The sequence below is a fragment of the Hippocampus bargibanti genome, linkage group LG02, assembly GCF_051943395.1.
Source record: "Hippocampus bargibanti isolate YZ-2025 linkage group LG02, ASM5194339v1, whole genome shotgun sequence".
NCBI classification, from domain to species: Eukaryota; Metazoa; Chordata; class Actinopteri; order Syngnathiformes; family Syngnathidae; genus Hippocampus; species Hippocampus bargibanti.
The window spans coordinates 17534144-17553075 of NC_142735.1; the positions used below are offsets into that span (position 1 = coordinate 17534144).

The window sequence follows — 18932 nt, forward strand, 5'->3', positions numbered from 1 at the left end:
TATTGTGATGCATGATTTTAACAAAATTATGGCTGAGGGATTCATTGCTCAAGAATGTTATCTCAAAATGTATACCTCCTCATTGAAACATCATCTGCCCATTTTACCATTTGGCACGTTTTGATTTAATATAATGAGTTAATACAATAATGTATACTTGTGCAGTTGATGTTATAAATAATCAATTTTGTGCTATTCAGTTTGTGTTTTGTGTGTGCGTGTGCGCGTATGGAGTAAAGTGAAAAAAAATATTAGCTGGCCGTCATGACGAATGCAGTGAGAAACTATCTCCACCAGGGGGCCTTCATGGACACAAAGGGGAGCAAGAAAAAGGGAAGCAGGGAGGAAGTGAGCTGACTTGTTGCAGATGGGACTCGGCCATGGTTGCGGTTGCCCTTGGGCCCGTTTCTCTCGCGGGCCCGAGGAGGCTTGCCAGGGTTGGAGGCGGCAATACGCGGGGGCTTGCTGAAAGGAGGGGAATGAGGTCCGTATCCCGGCCAATCATCGTTGTAGCGTTCGCTGGCATCGTCGCCTCCCGAACCACTGCCCTCCTCACCTGGGAGCAAAGCACATGCACTAATAATTCGGCTGAACTTTGATCAAATTATCAAGTGAGTGTATGAAGTACGACTGACTGTCCATGAAGTCCATATCCTGTCCACTCTGTGCATGTCTTATTTTGTTAGAAGCCACCCTCAGCTCCATGATCAGCTGTCTGGTCTTGACGTCAGGTCGCCCGATGTTCACCTCCACCTCTGGGTTGTTGATCTGATTTGCCAGCCCGTCGCCCATCACCTCTGGAAGATATCTGAGAGTGTGCATGCACACAGGTGACAAATTGAATCAGAAAGCACTGTGCTTCACTCTATAGATGAGAAGGTTTCTTCAGGCGTCATCTGTACTTTTTGAAGGTGTCGGACGTGTACTTTTTGAAGGTGTCGGACGTCCGACACCTTCAAAAAGTACAGATGACGCCTGAAGAAACCTTCTCATCGATGGACCACTCCTGTACGACTGAGAGCTTACACAGACGCTTCACTCTATAGTTGCCGTTCAGCACTTTTGCAGCAAACAAGCTTTTTAGATTTCTGGCTAAAAAGTTCAGGCGTTGGTTGCATCGAACACCATACAAAATCTCCCAAGCGCATGTGGCTAACCTCCCCCTTGTCTGCCCATTCCAGCAACGGTCCTCATTAGTGACGTCGGCGGCCATCTTTTCATCATTGCAGATGGTGTGTGGGAGGGACACCCAGAAGCTCCCCATGGGCCGCAGTCGCTCTTTGAGTTCCGTAACCTGTATGGAGACAGCTCGTGAGTCATTGCTCACCTATCTTGAATGTATTCTTAGTGTAGATCGCTGTGTGCGCATGTGTGTGTGTGCATAGTAAGGGGTAGTGCATGTGAATCATGGTTGTGTGCATTTAAAGTGGGAACACAAGATGTAATATCACCAACGTAGAATGCCAGCTATTTATTGATGGGACCAATGTTTTTCAATGGTCATTAAAGGTCAGAGACCAAAGTTAGAAAAGTTTCTCCTGAAAACTCTCCAATCATTTTACAATATATAACTGTGATTAACAAAACTATGAAATCATTGGTTGACAGCAGTTTACTCGTTTCATACAATTCACCCTTCAAGAGTGCCTGTACTCCATTCCTTGAATTATTTAAGGCGTAATTATTTAATCAAGATCAAAAAAAGATGCTTTGACGCTAAGCTAAGGCAACTTTATCATTCTTACTAGTCGGTCCAAATTGGTGCCTGCAGCCGTAGTAGGTTTTTCGTCTGGGGTGTAGGTGTGGAAAGCCCTCCTGTTCCCCCCCGACTCTTTGGGAGAGCGCTTGGAGCGTGCTGGAACAGGTCTTGGATTTCCGCAACCGTGGAACACCTACACAGAGAATATTGAATTATTCCAAAAGTCTTCCACACCGCACCGATCTTCAGCTGTTCATATATTTCAAGAGAAGTTCCAGAGAAATATAAAAGTGAATTTATGAATTGGAATCATTGTTTCTGGTTTTCAACCAACTGTCCTCCTTGTGAAGTAGTTATCGCCATGCCAACGAAATGCTGCTTAGAAAGCTTTTCTTGTTAAACCACCACTTCAAATCTTGAAAACCTCGTATGTACTTGTACCATTTATGAGGCACTTCATTTAAAATCTTGTACAGAGTCTACGGTGCAATCTCAGGACTGGGTGAGTCAAGGTTTGAACAAGCAATCTAATAAATCTTTTGCTGACATTCCACTCCTCTCACTCTTTCTCTTTGCCACAGTGGGAAAAACAGCCAAGCTGTGTACCAAAGAACTCGCTGTTCCCTGAAGCGCTGCCACATATTGAATCGAGACGTGGGTGCCTCTCAGGTGGATTCACTCCCAGAAGCCTCGCCGCCGCACTTCAGTTATAGGGTGCGACATCACTGGAAGGGCTGTATTGTTGTTTCACTAGAGACCCGAAACAACAACAATAATAATAATAATAATAATAATAATAATAATAATAATAATACATTTAATTTATAAGTGCCTAACAAAACTCTCAAGGACACTTCACAGTCACGGGATAAGAACTTTTTTTTGTGCGGGTGAGCAGCGGGAGTTTTTTTTTTACCCTTTTTGATGATATATGATTTGATTACAAACGTCAGATGGCTCTACGACGTAGTAAAGTGGACGAATCCGGTATAGATTTTAAATGTGCCTACTACAAATGCTTTGACAGAATTTATGTTCTTCGGGATACATGCTACCTGATGTGTTTCACGTATATCCTAGTTGTTTTTTAATTGTGATTGGAAATTTATGCTGCGGCAATCAGACGGGCAAGACATTTTAGTTACTCCTCAACTCACTCCCTGATACCAAACTGCCACCATACAGTATCAAAGCAATCAGGTATTTCTGCAAATAGATGGGGCCTAACTGCATGACAAACCTCCAAATAACCCAATGTATACATATATGCTAACTACTCGTTCACATGTGCTTGGCATTATTCACAGAACCTTACTTTTCCACTGGTGCATTCTCCTCAAAGAATCTGTATAAGGGTGGATAAGGAGTTATCCTTGCCTTGGTAGATATGCTGACACTGTTTTCTTGCATGTGCATGATGGCTTCGGACACTTTGACGGAAATGGAGTCCACCGCCAGCTCCATGTTGAACGGCCCCTCTAATTTCTCCGCCACATGATAGAGGGCATCTGATGGCAAGTGCGTGTGAAGAAAACGAGATTACAGGCCAAGATGAAAGTGAGAAACATGGAACCATTACGGAAGGGTGTTCTTCATGATTGTTCGATTTGCTTATCATAGCCTTCAAAAATAAATGAGCTATTATCTGACGACAGAAGGTTAATTCATGCACAGAAAAGTATATTTTAGCATTTTTAATGGAAAATTGAATTCATGGTTTAATCTTGTAGAAAAAAAATGTACAGTAAAATCCTGCCCCGCCTCCCGTCACCCACCAATAAAATAGTCCCACTCGGTGTCCAGGTCGGCTTGATTGGCTAAACAGCCTTTCATCACATTGAGGCAGAAGGCACGGCACGGCCGCAGGAAGGGCATTCCTCGACAGAGGGGGCAGTACCACTGACGCATCAGGCCACGCATGCACTCAGAGTCCGGAGTCATCTAGAAGGCACGTAAGGAATGCCACTGTCATCGCCTATGCTATGAAACTGTACAACTCAAATTTTAAATTGATTTTAACGCAGAAACTCTCAGCAATGAGACAGACATGCTGACCTTGAGGCCCACTTGTTAATTCAAAGTCGAGTCGCCCGGGGAACACACTGTTAAACCCTCTATGCTACAATTTATTATTATTATTTTACCTTTGTGGCCTTGTTGACAATATCTCGACCAACAGCCAGTCCCTGTGAGAGCGCTCTAGCAGCAATAAAAGCCCTGGATACCTGGTTTGGTAAAATATATTTTTTAAATCACTTACATTTTGGTCTTCATTTAAACAAGAAGTAGGGACAGTTCACCTGTATACGCAGTTTGCGTGGAATGTCTCCAAAAGGCTGCAGTTGTTCAGCATGCTTACTGACACACTCCAGGTAGTCATCGCTGAACTGATACTGAGGGTTGACCAGAGTGAAGACTCGCTCTACCAATCGGGACCAGAAGTCCGACAAAACCTCTGTCAGACTCACGCTCCCCCCTGTCGACAGCAAAGATATCTCGGATAAGGTGTTATAGTAGTACTGTAGGTATTGCATTAATAGTATGTTAGTTAACTTTTGGAAGTAAGCCTTTACTTTTGTGGCCAGCTCAAATCTGGCTAGACTTTGTTTTGGTAGTTTCATAGACGCATGCAGCTTGGACAGTTTAAAATTATAACTCCTACTAGTTGGTTCAACCCCTCACATCAGGGTGTGAGAGGTGTGGCCTGTAACTAATTCCTTCCAAGTACTCTCATTTTGTACTTATGTTTGACTGAATGAAAGGGATTGTATGGCTCTCCTTGCCCAAAAGGTGAGGGCATTACTGTGCCTTAACTTGTTCACTGCTAGACGATGTGCAAAAATGTGTCCACTCCAGTGCCAGGTTTTTTTTTTTGTCCTTTTTACTCAAATTGTGGGTCCCACAGAATATTGAGTTTTAGGACTACATAAACATTCAATGCAGCATAAGGAAACTTACTCTCTTCTTTCATCAGAAAAAAAGTGTTAATTCTTAAATTATATGGGTCTGGAATTATCTGAGCTTGAAATGAGGGCGGCCGTATAAAAGGCAAATGCTGCCCGCTCGTGGGAAGGAAAAACTTCCAGAGGTCTGACCAGCGCTTTATTGGCAAACCCACAAGAAAAACCAAAACCCAAACTAATTCGTGAATGGCGCTTCACGTAACACTTTTCAATTCCCGAATAAATTTGGGAATGGCAATAAATGTGTTAATTGCTCCAATTTCTTAAAGCTAGTTGGTAACTTCAATGTTAGCTCACTTCATAAAGAAAAAGAAAAAAATGACAAGGTACATAGGTAGACACATGAATTGGCAGAAAGGCTGAAAGAAAGTTGCATGAGCTACAGGTATCATTTATAATGCACCAGCCATTCCAAGACAATTCACACATACATAGTGGTAATGCGAAGTGGCCATCTGGTACCATCTTGCATCTAATTATACAGTACGAGTGTGTCCTAATTTGTGTCTTTGCAGACAAGATGTGGATGAACTGACCTGAATAATACCTGCGCAGCTCCGCAAACAGCTCCTGGAAGACGTGCGAGTTCTGTGTGAAGAGACGTCCGTAGGTTTTGGTGAACATCTGGTTCATGGACTTCTCAGACAAGTCTATAAGCTCCTTGAAGAACTCTGCGACAACAAAGATGCAAATGTGACTCCCAAAACCGGTCGCCAAGGCCTCGCCACATCACGGTTACATAATTTGGCGGACATTATTGAATGTGAGCAAAAGAGCATGGCGTCTTATAAAAATAGCCGTGACGGCTCATATGTGCAGTCTCCCACTCCTGATTCATCACTTTGTGCATTATATAAAAGAAAGAGGAGGGGAGAAGAGAGGCGATAGCAGGTAGGCGGTTTAAAAAAGATCAAATCCGCTTGGCTGGATTCGGACAGCCTGAAATCATTTCTAACGCTCAATTCTATTCAAGATAAAAATGCTAAAGGGCTCCTTTAGTGCCCCCCTCCAAGCCTTTCAGGGACAGCCCTTACTACAGTGGACATCTTATGTTATCAGGTTATGGGATGCCTGACAGGGTTAACTGATTTTTTTGGGGAATAATTATACAAATATGCATACCGTGAACCTTTATTCTAATTGAGTTTCATCAATAAAGGCCCAATCGTTGGATGTTTCTAAAAGATATTTTGCGACACCAATGAAGAAAGACTACAGAATACCTAACAATCATGGCCACAAACATAACAGTCAATTTTCTTACCGTCAAACCGTCGTTGTCTTTGGGTAAAGGTGGTCAACAGAAACTGGCTATGGTTCTCTACAGATTTCAGGAAGTCCCGTTCGCTCTGAAGCGCCAACGTTTCCTCCATCTGACTCGAGCAGCAGGTGTAGTCCTGAGGACAGAGTCGCAAGTGCTCGCCTGTGCACATGAATCGAAACAGTTCCTTGTTTAGAGCTGTGATTCCTAACCAAGATTCTGTGTCACATTTGAGAAGATTGATGCGTGTTCTGTGAGACATTCTTGACATTCAGAAGTAGGGCAGAAATTATGGTCTAGACCACCTGTGTGTAAACACTATGGCTGGGGGAAGTATTTCACCCGTGTAGTTCAAAAAACAAGTAAGGAACCTCCAAGGAACTGTTGTAAAACATTGAAACATATGCTTATTGTTCAGTTTTTTTTTTTACTTAAAAAGCAAAGTGAGTTAGAGCTTATTGTAATTTTTGGGCTGCCATGCTCATTCATTCTCATTCAAACAGGATCTGCTTGCCGTGAAACAATCCAATACAGCCTGTCAATCGTTGCTTCCCGCAGCCAAGTCTTATCTAAGACAACGAAAGACTGTGATATGAAATTGTACTTTGACCCCATGAATTATTCACTTCCAATCTCTTTCTCTGGTTGTCAGCTCAGGTTCTGGTCTTTCATATGTCAGAGGTAATGATATGCAAATGACAAGCATGGGAGGAAAAGCGTTTCAGTTCTTTGTTTCAGTCAATGTTACACCTGACACAAATAGTACGTCTGGTTTCCACCTCCTCGCTGGTGTGACACTCTGTCTCTTTTGTTCTGCTCTCATCCCTGCATTTCCATTTCTAGGCAGCCTCTCATCTTTGCTCACTCTCCCAGCCATCTGCTCCCCCATGGCCCACGGGACAGCCAGCCGAGGCTCAGGCAAAGAACACACACACAGCGCAAACACTCACACACAGATTTATCTAAAATCAATCAATACTGCGTCTGTTTTGACTTCAACACAAAGCCAGAATATGTTTAACAGGGGTGAGAATATATTTGGGGTTATTAAAAATTCCAGCGGGTACCATTAATAAGGGTATTGAAATTTGTTTCCATTTTTTTATCACATTTCCCAGGTTTTTATTTGCTTTTGCTGATCTTAGATCATACTGTTCAACGTACTGGGGACCTCCCTCGTACGAATACATCAGTCAAACCTAATTGACATGCGAGTTTCAGCCACACATGTGGGCAACCTTGCTATACTTTCACTTTTCGAGACAGGTGCACGATTCAAAATCCACACTTGATCGCATTCAGCAGATAAGATTATTATTGCCAGTGAACAAAATCCATGAGGGACAAGCGGGGATTTACCAGTGCAGGCGAAGACTAATTAGGGGCGAGGTTCTTTGTTGTTGTGGTGTTGACAATTTAATCATCCCGCTTAATCAACCTATTTAAACATCACACAGAGGAGGGGATGTAATTTGGTTTAAAACAACTCTGCGTGGTTTTTATTCAAAGGGGAAAAGATTGATGATTTTTCCGCGTGGTACTCATTAATGAGTGTTACACTTTGTTTTACACATTCATTAATGTGTTTCACACATTATAATTGTCACTCATTCTGGTTGCTAAAGCAAGCATTGTGACTTCTACGAAAATAACATGCATTTTTAATGTTTCGTCCTGCACGAACGGTCTTACCAGAGATTTGAGTCACCGGTGCGCTGCCGGTGCTGTACCCCTTCTCCGCGTACACCTGCCGGGTGTCGGCGCAACTCCTCCCGGCTGCAGCCACGGAGCTCCGGGACCCCGATGGGGCAGCTACTACGCAAAGCAAACCCAGGAGCAGGTACTGGGGTACGGCCGACCGGGTCTCCATTTTCACCACAAAAGGCATCCGTATGGGAGGATGATCTGAAAACGAGATGTTCTAATCACAAATCTAAATTAAACTGCAGCCTGTAAAAGTGCTCTGAGATGCTCAGTCGTTCAAAAAGTCGTGATTTTTTTTTCAATGTCGTGAATTGGATAAGACCAGGCTGTGGTTTCCACAATTTTTCTTCAGCAACTATATCCAGTAAACTTGGTGGACATCAATGAGGAGAAAAGCTGTAGAACCAACCCAATACCGTCAGCATCACCATTATGAAGGTAATTGTCTAAAGTAGGAAATACAAAATGTCCATGTGGAAAATAAAAAGACGGACGTCGGGGCCATTCCCACTGTTCGTTCGTGATGCGTATGTAATAAAAGTATTTTGACAGTAGTAACCGGAAGTGAATATATTCGCGCTTGATAACTTGACGCGTGGTTGTGGTGGAAACGGCCGAAGAACAATGGACCGCGCCGGGGCGCACTCACAGTGGGACTGGCATGTAGGGGTGAAGTGGGCGGGGAGCCACCGGTTCCAAGGTGGAGGGCTGCTTTTAGAATTACTACTTCAGGATCCTAAAACTGTTTATTTCAATTGACATTCACGAAAGAAAAATACTCTACAGACAATATGCGGAAGCTAAAGGAGTGACTAAAAAAATCAACACAGCCTCGCCCAAGGCTAATCAGCTTGCTTTGTGTTTAATTGTAGTCTTTGCGCTCAAGTTGACAGTAAAATTGAAAGAATTATGAGCTCCTCATGCACCCACTCTAAAAAATATTTGCAATAATAAATTGTATATAGATCTATTAGTTTAAACACGGCATTTGGATTAATCTTGAGTTTGTGACATATGTGGTAGAGAGTGAAATCCACTTATTTCGGGGCATTTTGGCATCACAGTTCTCAGGTAACAACATGGCATGACTCAGCTTCGGTAAGCAAGTGAGCCTTAATTAGTCATTTTTAGACTAAGTGGGGAGGGGGGAAATTATAATTTTGGTGAGATGTTTTGCTTGTACTCACTACGATGTTTTGAACAATTCTCTATCTAGATATTATATCTCTACAGTCAATATAATATAAAGGCTACAATTTGGGGAGTGCTTGAATTGAATTCAGGAGTGGTTTGCCAAGTGAGATCAAGTTCCTTGAAAATGGATGAGGAATTACTGTACATTGTTGAATGAATTGCCATATTTGAGATTAACAGAATGGTTTTAATGGTTCACTTGAAAAGTCCAAAAAAGGGAGTGCGATGCTTGTCGCTTGCCGGTGAGTGATTGTGTTTCAGTTCTCTAGAATTGAGTTGCAACTTGCAGTTGTAGATGTTGAATCTGAAGCCAGGTCCTGCCCTGCATATCTCCCGCTAATTCAATTGACGGTGTCGATACACTCGTGCCCCCATGCTGAGCTGCCCTTCTGTCTCTATTTCAGCACAAGCCACCCAAAAGGCCGTGGTGTAAAACTGAACTGAGAGCAACACTCAGCCAGGCTTGTGCCCCCATCCACTCCCTGCCAGACACTTCTCACCAAGATCAGTCTCCTCCAAGGGACCCCGAGGCAGTGCTTGCACCCATTTCTTGCACAATATAATACACAAGGGTGACCAAGCCACAAATGCAAATGATATCTACGAAGCTGTCAGCTCTGGCAAGAGAAACCTGGTGGTGACTAAACTGTCAATGAAAGAGAAAACTGTCAGTGAAGGCGCATGGAGGGAAAGTAAGGAAGGTGAACAAAGGGATGAAGACAAAAATGGAATTAGCTACTGAAGCAGGCAGTTTCGAATGATTATCGTGTTATTAGAGGCTGATGGATGTGAGCCTCGAGAATCATCCTACATATGTAAAGGGCAGGAGGAAGAACAACACTCAGGTCACGGTGTCATTATTGACAGTGAACAGTGAATTTAAATTAAACTTTACATATTGTGGCTATAAACGTCTCACTGAAGCACAATCACTCTTAGCCTGATTGTATGAGTTTAGTCAGAAGTAGCTGTTTCAACATGAATTACGTGCCTGGGGCCTTGATTCAAACATTTGTTTTGATATTAAATGTTGCGATTATAATAAGTTTGATCTCTGAGATTTTTTGGGAGCTATTCCAGAATCAGAAAGCCTGTAATAGTCCCACACTGGGGAAATTTGCAGCAGCAAAATTGTAAGGGGTAGCGGGGCAAGATCAAAAGATAAAGAAGGTATTCTATGCACAAAATTGTATACCCCATTTTACCCTGTCTTTTACTTAAAGAGCTATTGTATTTGTTTCTGTATCCACTTATATAATGAACCTTCATTCTACTTGAACATAAAACAAAAAGTTTCATAAGTAGGTAGCATCTGACTGGCAGAGCACATTTATAAGCAGAGGTTGCACTGTTGTAGGAGTGAACACAGCTCACTAGCTTCCTAGCAATGGAAGTAGCCCCTCTCATTTTGATTTATAAGCGCCTTTCAACAATCAACATGTGAAAGGCATGTCAACTCATTTGTTGACAATGCAAAACCACAAATTAAACTGGAGGCCATATCAAAGGTCACAATACCACCACTGTTCAGTTCAAATGACTTTATTTGTAAGTTTTCTTGAAATTATAATTTGAAGGAATTTGACTATTGGCTGATTTTCGCCTGCTATACCATTAAAAGTAGAAAGAAACACTGCAGTTGAGCCGCATAATTAGATCTAAGAAGGTAAATGGTATGCTATTTAAATATACATTTCTTGTAATCCACCTGCCACCCCTCTTCCCCTCTTCTTCTTTTAGTAGTGTAACGAGGAGAGATGAATTACTTTCACAGAGCAATTTGTAACACTTGTAATGAATTTTGGACCCAATATGATTTTTTTTGTCAGGGGCACCTTTGTATCCGTTCCCTATGTGTGAATAAAAAAATGCAAAAATAGTTAGAGTGGTTAAAAGATTTGCAACTGTCTTGTGATCTGTCGTACTGTGTTCCAATTGGCAGCTGTAGCTTTGTGGACAGGGGGCTGGACTCAACTTAAACCTCTTTCTCCCACTTGTAGGAGCTTGAAATTGTGGAAGTCACAGTCCTGTTCACATTTTATCCAGACTGTATTGGAGCCAAACACTTCAGAAACTCCTCACTGTGCATTGGACATCAGAATACAACGGTAAGACAGAACACATCGTTTCACATATCACACATTGCGCTCTCTTTTATACCATAACTGGTGTATACTGTAAAGTTGCTCCTTTGTACAACAATGATAGAGCAGAAACAACAGATGTGCAATGTTGCTTCAGGGAACATTTGGAGATTCGATGAAAAAATGTAGAGGCATACCAGTTGCATGACAGCCACTCTACCACCATTGTAATCCTGTACTAAGCTATTTAAAATAGAAAATGTGTATGTTTTGCTCAAATTAGCTCTTCCAGTGGAGGATGTATGCTAAGTGTCGCAGTTTTATTTGTATTCTCTGTTTAGGTGTGAGCTCCTTCATGACGTTACCTTTCCTAAATAAACACAATGGTGTGAGACAAAAAAAGTCAGTGAAGGTTCATTCAAAGTCGTTTGCTATCAAATTAAACTGCCCAGCTTTTGATCCATCTGAAGTCATCTGATGTAAAAGTGTTCTGCTTGTGACCTGAAATTTGACTCGGTAATTTCACACTTCTCAGTCCAATGAATGTGTGTTTGTTTGGCCCTCCAAAGTACATGTATTCACCACAGGGAAACTTTTTTTTAATCCAGTGTTATTAAGATACAGTAAAGTCTCGTTATATCGATATTCAAGGGAGTCCGAAAAAATATCGATATAACCGGGACTATCGATATATCCGACCCTGTTTGCATGTAATTTTCTCCGTGCGTGCATAGAAATAGTATCGATATAACCGGGACTATCGATATATCCGATATCGATATAACGAGACTTTACTGTAATGCTTTTTCTCCTCTTTTTTTAGGTTTAATGGATGAAGCAACTCACGTGCAGTCTGATTTGCTGATGAGACTGAATGATACCGCTGTCAGGGCGATGTCCCGTGTCCGTCAGAGGGCCATGCAGGGACTCACAGTGCTCTCCATGTTGATTCTGCTCCTCTGGATCTCCGCCTTCATGTACGGCAGCTTCTACTACTCCTACATGCCTCTGACTGCTTATTCAACTCCGGTGTATTATTACTACAGGTGAGTGATTGGTATTTAGGAACATCAGGAAATTACACATTTGGCCGCATTCACAAATATGTTATAAATCAGGGGTGTCAAAGTCATTTTTTTGCCGCGGGCCACATTGTCGTTATGGTTTCCTCTCGAGGGCCGTTATGAATTTGGGGAACCCATTAGAATGTTTAAATCCCTTCAAATATTACATATAGAGCACACAGCAAATTAATGAATAACTTGTTTTCAAATCTGAAGTCAAGAATAATGACTTTTATTGTGGTTGACATCCAAAAATATGAAATTTTGGCTCAGATTTTAGCAATCATCATGGAATTTAATAAGCTTGATTTGCTTTCGCGGGCCGAAAAAAATGATGTGGCCCCGCGGGCCTTGACTTTGACACCTGTGTTATAAATGAAACCCCCTCTCAAATCTTATTTATGCATCAACAATAGTCTTCAAAATGATATTGTTGCTTTTGCAGGACAGACTGTGACTCTACGAACTCTTTCATGTGCTCGTATCCCGTGGCCAATGTCTCTCTGATGAGAAACAACAGACCTGTACGTGCACTTCCTGTGTATGAGCACATGTATAACTTACTATATGCACTAGCAGGTTTTTTGGTTTAAATGCTTGATTTGTAAAGATTAAACTCCCTAATTGTATGAGTAATCAACCTCGCAGATGATATGTTTGATGCTGCATCCCCATTTTAGGAACTGGCCAAATGTTAAATATTTTCCTGGAAGGTTAATGAAATTAGAGTTTCACTTTTTGAAAGGAAATATTCAACATTTTCTAGTCAGTTTTGTCAGTTTGCCATCCATTTTTTTTTAATCACACACATACATCTGCCATTTTACAGATGTTAAAGGTATTCATTATGTTCAGGTGTTGACATTCGGCCAGGCCTATCAAATAACTCTCCAGTTAGACATGCCTGATTCTGAGACCAACCATGAGATTGGGATGTTCATGATCAGGACAACCTGCTTCTCTCGTGACGGAGGGCAAGTGGCAACGTCCGCAAGTTCTGTGAGTGCCATCCCGAGTCCTCCATTCGCATGTTTGTGCTGACTGATGATTCAATGCGTGCTTTTCAGGCAAGGCATCTGTCATCCGCCTCCAGCTCTCGTTTTGTGAGTATAAAACTAATAATCTGCTCAAATAGAATTTGCTACTCTTATAAGAGCCATGTCAGTTATTTGACTCATAGATAGCATGTCTAGGCTGTGCTCGTGCATTGTTTTGTCCTCCACTGATTGTGTTGGAGTGTTTGGGATAAACTGCAAGTGTCATTGAAGAAAAAAAAGACTAGAATTGGCACGGACAGCCACAAGATCGCACAAGAGAAAACCGCTCAGTCCAGTGCAATAGATGCAATAGATAATAGATGGTGCCAAAGCAATCTTTTTATATTAGTGTTCTAGCTGAAGCATAAAACTAGTGTGTGCGTGCGTGTGCGCGTATGTGCGCGCGCGTTTGTCAATAACAGTGCGCGGGTTCCCCCAAAAAATCTGCAAATAAAATACTGTACTGTCAAACACAGAGGAAGGGCATCCAACATAAAAAAAAAATTGCCAAAATAAATATGCGAATCAAACCTATGAATGGGCGGCCGGGTAGCCGAGTGGTTAGCACACCGGCTTCACAGTGCAGAGGTCGCCGGTTCGCGTCCCGGTCCGGCCTCCCTGCGTGGAGTTTGCATGTTCTCCCCGGACCCGCGTGGGTTTTCTCCGGGTCCTCCGGTTTCCTCCCACACTCCAAAAACATGCATGGCAGGCAGATTGACCACTCCAAATTGTCCCTAGGTGTGAGTGTGAGAGTGACTGTTGTATGTCTTTGTGTGCCCTGGCTGGCAACCAATTCAGGGTGTCCCCTGCCTCGTGCCCGAAGACAGCTGAGATAGGCTCCAGCAACCCCCGCGACCCTAATGAGGAATAAGCGGTACGGAAAATGAGATGAGATGAGAAACCTATGAATCCCATACCGGATCGATCGAGGCCCGGGTTAACAACGGCCGCCATTGGGACTGTTGACCTTCAGGGTGTCAGTGGAAAATGGACTACTGTTGGTCGAAGAAGGAGAGGAGGGAGGTGTGCCCGGAGGAAAACAGAGGAATGGAACGCCAAGAGTATAGAACTAAGAGTAGGAACTTTTAATGTAGTGACAGGTACTGTGTGTCCAGGAGACCAGGTGGAAAGGGAGCAAGGCTAGAAGCTTAGGGTCATGGTTTAAGTTGTTTTATCATGGTGAAGACAGAAAGAGAAAGGGAGTTGGGGTTATCTTAAAAGAGGACTTTGTTAGGAATGTCTTAGAAGTAAAAAGAGTATCAGATAGAATGATGAGTCTGAAGGTAGAAATTAAAAGCATGATGTTCAATGTTGTTTGTGGGTATGCCCCACAAGTAGGATGTGAGCTATTGGAGAAGGAGAAATTTTGGTTGGACTTCAGAATCAGAATCAGAATCAGAATCAGAATACCTTTATTCGTCCCGCAATGGGGAAATTTGCAGTCCACAGCAGCAATTGAAGAGGGATGGGGTTGGGGTGGGAGTGAAAGGATAGAAAACAAGATATTCTAAGCATAACAAAATAAAAATGTCAACTGTATACTGTGCAAATGTAGATGTGCAAAAACCGTTCTATAAACAAGACTGTACATAGTGCAGAATCAAGAGATGCATTTAGATATATTGCAACAACCCATATTTACAAGTGTCCAGTTTTTTTTTTTTTTTTTTTTTTTTTTTTCACATGTGATCATTGGGAACTTTGATGAAGTCATACAGAACATCCCGAGAAGTGAGTGGGTTGTAATTGGTGGAGACTTCAATGGACATGTTGGCGCAGGAAACAAAGATGAGGCCTATGATGACTTGTATGCTCGGCTGGACAGCAAGGAAGGTGAGACTGATCTTTACAGGCTGGTGAGACAGAGAGACAAAGATGGTAAGGACCTGCAGCAGGTTCGGGTGATTAAGGATAGAGATGGCAATGTATTAACAGGTGCCAGTAGTGTGATGGCAAGATGGAAAGAGTATGTTGAAGAATTGATGAATGAGGAAAATGAGAAGGAACAAAGAGTAGAAGACGTGACTGTTGTGGACCAAGACGTAGCAAGGATGAAGTGAGGAGGGCGCTGAAGAGGATGAAGGGGGGGAAAGGCATTCGGGCCTGATGATTTACCAATCGAGGTATGGAAGTGTCTTGGAGAGGTGGCGTTGGTGTTCCTGACTGGGTTATTCAACAAGATCTTAGATGGTTAACATATGCTTGAAGAATGGAGACGAAGTGTACTCGTGCCCATTTTTAAGAACAAAGGAGATGTGCAGAGTTGTACTAATTACAGAGGAATAAAGTTGATGAGCCATACAATGAAACTCTGGGAAAGAGTAGTTGAAGCTAGACTAAGAGCAGAAGTGAACATTTGTGAGCAGCAGTATGGCTTCATGCCAAAAAAAGAGTACGACAGATGCAGTGTTTGCTTTAAGAATGCTGATAGAGAAGTACAGAGAAGGTCAGAAGTAATTGCATTGTGTCTTTGTAGATCTGGAGAAAGCGTACGACAGGGTGTCCAGAGAAGAGCTGTGGCATTGCATGAGGAAGTCTGGAGTGACGGAAAAGTATGTCAGAGCGGTGCAAGACATGTATCTGCATGTATATGACTGAGGAATTCAAGGTGGAGGTGGGACTCCACCAGGGGTCAGCTCTGAGCCCCTTCCTGTTTGCTATGGTGATGGACAGGCTGACAGACTATTTTAGACAAGAATCTCCTTGGACCATGATGTTTGCAGATGACATTGTGATCTGTAGCGAGAACGTGGAACAGGTGGCGGAGAAACTAGAGATGTGGAGATATGCCCTGGAAAGGAGAGGAATAAAGATCAGTCGCAGCAAGACGGAATATATGTGTGTGAATAAGAGGGATCCAAGTGCAAGAGTGATGCTACAGGGGGAAGAGATAAAGAAGGTGAAGGATTTTAAGTACTTGGGGTCAACTGTCCAGAGCAATGGAGAGTGTGGAAAAGAGTTGAAGAAGCGTGTCCAGGCAGGCTGGAGCGGCTGGAGAAAAATGTCAGGTGTGATGTGCGATAGAAGGGTTTGAGCTAGGATGAAAGGAAAAGTGTATAAAACAGTTGTGAGACCAGCCATGATGTTTGGACTGGAGACAGTGCCACTGAAGAAAAGACAGGAAGCAGAGCTGGAGGTAGCAGAGCTGAAGATGTTGAGGTTTTCTTTGGGAGTGACCAGGTTGGATAGGATCAGGAATGAGTACATTAGAGGGACAACTCATATTAGAGGCTTTGGAGAGAAAGTCAGAGAGGCCAGACTGAGATGGTTTGGACATGTCCAGAGGAGAGAGAGTGACTATATCGGGAGAAGGATGCTGAGCCTTGAACTGCCAGGCAGGAGACCGAGAGGAAGACCGAAGAGGAGGTTTATGGATGTGGTCAAAGAGGACATGAAGGTAGCTGGTGTGAGAGAAGAGGATGCACAAAACCGGGATAGATGGAGGACATTGATTCGCTGTGACGACCCCTGAGGGGAAAAGCCGAAAGGAAAAGAAGAAAGAAGACTGTCAAACACAGAATAATCAATAAGCGTTGAAACACTGTCCACTAAGAAAAAAAAACATTTGTATAGGAGATATAAAATGCACATTCTCATCATGAAAAAATTACCCCTAGGCGTGTATCGACTACTGAGCCAAACATTTCAATATGTACTTGCTCTCAAGAGCTAATGTTACTCACTTGGTGACATTGTTACCTTACAGTTATCCATTATGACATAAGATTTGATCTGTTAAATGTCCCTTTGAAGGCCTCTGCAGTGTTGTTTTAACTGCACTGCAGGCAATTTTACTAACTGTAAATACCAACTACTTGGGCACATCCAGTTGCACAAAAATACAAATGTTAACAAAAAACATGTACTTTCAAATTAGGATCTCTCGATAAACTCTTTTTTTCAGAGCATGCTGCGATACCAGTCAAACCTTCTGAGGACCATGTCAACTTTGCTGTTCTTTCCTATGCTCATGACTGGAGTTGCTGAGCAGAAGCAAGTGTTGGAGGTGGACCTTTTTTCAGAATACACAGACGACCCAGTGAGTGCCAGGTTCTTATAAATTATTACAATGATAAGCAAACTCTTGAATTAAAATTTTGTGTACACTAGTAAAAAGCACATTGTCTTTTCCTTCCTTGTGGAAAGTACTCCCCCTCGACCAAAGCAGTCATTGAAATCTTATCCAGCAAGGTGCAGATCTACTCATCCCAACTCTACATCCAAGCCTATTTCACTGGTGTAAGGTGAGTGGGGAACACTTATTTTTTTCAAACACGTTACTTGAAGTATCAAATGAAAATGGCAACATGTTCAAAAAATAATGCATCTCCTGTATATTTATTCAGACTCATTTGGTCCTTTTTTACTCAATTTTTTTTCGCAATTCTTGGTACTGACTGTGTGAACCTCTAGGCCCTGTGATATCTTTTTTTGTCATGTCATGCGGAAATGTGTTTGTTTGACGAAATACTTGAATCGTTGTAAAGCTCAGTGTCCGAGTGGACGATGCTGTAATGATCTGAGAAAATCGTATTTGCTTGTTCAACTAGCGATGCCTGGCCGTAGCGCAAACAAGAGCATGCACAGCAGCAAGTCAGTCGTATGGGATTCTACAAGATGCACACGTCAATTGCTTTCTCCCTCCGACCAAGACGGCAGTCCTAATCAAGAACCTCAACTGTACCCAGAAGTTGTGTCATTTATCAAACCCACTTGCATAAAGCAACACAGATGCAACCGTTGCAGAGAACGTGGTTTCAACCCACAATCTGAGAACTGTGATGCAGATGTGCTGACCACTCATTTACCAGCAATCTAGTTAAATATAATGTGTGTCGTTTTCAACAGTAAAGTACCCACTCAAAAAAATTAGCTCCAACACGGGCCAGGTTATGAATTACTGTATTTACAGCTAAAATGCAGCGATTCAAATAATAGTAAGTTCACCAATTAGCATGGCCAGTCTCCACGGAAAAAGGTAATGCTGTTTTCTATTCATCTTTCGAACCGTTTTATACTCCCAAAGGTAGTGGGGTTTCGGGAGCCTATACCAGGTGTCATTGGACAGTAGGCGGAGGACACCATGAACAGATTGCTAGCCAATAGCTCTAATCACTCACTCACCGAGCCGCCTGTAGCTGTTTGTTTAATGTATATTTTTTCAAAGGATATTAAAAGAAGATGTTTCCCTTTTCAGGTACTTGTTGTTTTACTTCCCTGTCCTGTCAGCTGTCTTGGGCATGTCCAGTAATTTCATCTTCCTCAGCGTCCTCTTCAGCTACATGAGGCTGTTGTTGAGCAGACCAGAGCAGGTAAGCAAGATTCCTCATGCATGCATACTGATTACATTCATTCAAAGTTGATTACCGGTAGTTGATTTTAAATCCCCTTTGTTCTTGGCAGGCCCAAATAAACGCAGCAAGCAGATTGGGAAATGGTGACAACCACAATATCCCTACTTAAAACGTTAACTGTCTCCTCACCCTGAAAAGACATTTAGTATGCATCAATTGAAAGTTGTAATGTGTTCCTTCTCTCTTATCCTGTCATTCTAGGATGTTCTAATTCTGGATTTTATTTGAGCTGCACAAAGACATTGCATTGTAGTAAATTAAAGGTACGGGTGACTCATTTCCTAGCAGCAGTTATGTTTCATTTTATCAAGAAAAATTCTGGAGAATGTCTGGAATTGAAAACATATCACATCACTGACGTCACCGTCAGAAAGACTGTCCTGCAATAACTTTTTTGTATCCAAATATTTCTTCCATAAAATTATGTGAATTTATTATCTACTGCGTATTCTCTTTATTTTGTATCATTTATCTTTACTGTGTCCTCTTATTATATGTACACCGTATGTCTTTTTTGTCATTTTGACCGTATGTGGTTAAACTTACGATTGGATGAAATATAAAATATAGAA

At 42.2% G+C, this 18932-nt stretch overlaps 2 protein-coding genes across 8 annotated transcripts; one reads left to right on the plus strand and one right to left on the minus strand.

Annotated features, from left to right (window-relative positions):
* Positions 1-126: 126 nt before the first annotated feature.
* On the minus strand, positions 127-8063 carry LOC148901739 (glypican-6-like). Of its 3 annotated transcripts, none has more exons than XM_088989706.1 (11): positions 7616-8063; positions 5927-6085; positions 5199-5333; positions 4000-4175; positions 3844-3924; positions 3475-3640; positions 3077-3207; positions 1746-1892; positions 1158-1294; positions 679-808; positions 127-484 (listed from the first exon to the last, which is right to left on the minus strand). In XM_088989706.1, exons 1-11 carry the CDS (start codon positions 7809-7811, stop codon positions 305-307), a joined length of 1638 nt encoding a protein of 545 aa, XP_088845832.1. In that variant the 5' UTR covers positions 7812-8063; the 3' UTR covers positions 127-304. The 3 variants fall into 3 exon arrangements, with proteins under 3 accessions (XP_088845832.1, XP_088845831.1, XP_088845833.1); XM_088989705.1 differs by having other exon boundaries at positions 127-556; positions 636-808; XM_088989707.1 differs by having other exon boundaries at positions 127-556; positions 636-808; positions 5927-6059; positions 7616-7696.
* On the plus strand, positions 476-18853 carry LOC148901740 (seipin-like). 5 transcript variants are annotated; one of them, XM_088989709.1, is made up of 17 exons: positions 476-611; positions 732-830; positions 1182-1311; positions 2281-2413; positions 3503-3647; positions 5178-5425; positions 6767-6841; positions 7619-7763; positions 10822-10929; positions 11729-11951; positions 12415-12493; positions 12825-12968; positions 13037-13072; positions 16911-17045; positions 17153-17250; positions 18204-18318; positions 18410-18853. In XM_088989709.1, exons 10-17 carry the CDS (start codon positions 11734-11736, stop codon positions 18467-18469), a joined length of 885 nt encoding a protein of 294 aa, XP_088845835.1. In that variant the 5' UTR covers positions 476-611; positions 732-830; positions 1182-1311; positions 2281-2413; positions 3503-3647; positions 5178-5425; positions 6767-6841; positions 7619-7763; positions 10822-10929; positions 11729-11733; the 3' UTR covers positions 18470-18853. The 5 variants fall into 5 exon arrangements, with proteins under 5 accessions (XP_088845835.1, XP_088845834.1, XP_088845836.1 ...); XM_088989708.1 differs by lacking the exon at positions 476-611 and adding an exon at positions 9226-9513 and having other exon boundaries at positions 692-830; XM_088989710.1 differs by lacking the exon at positions 476-611 and having other exon boundaries at positions 692-830; positions 3503-3651.
* Positions 18854-18932: the final 79 nt, after the last annotated feature.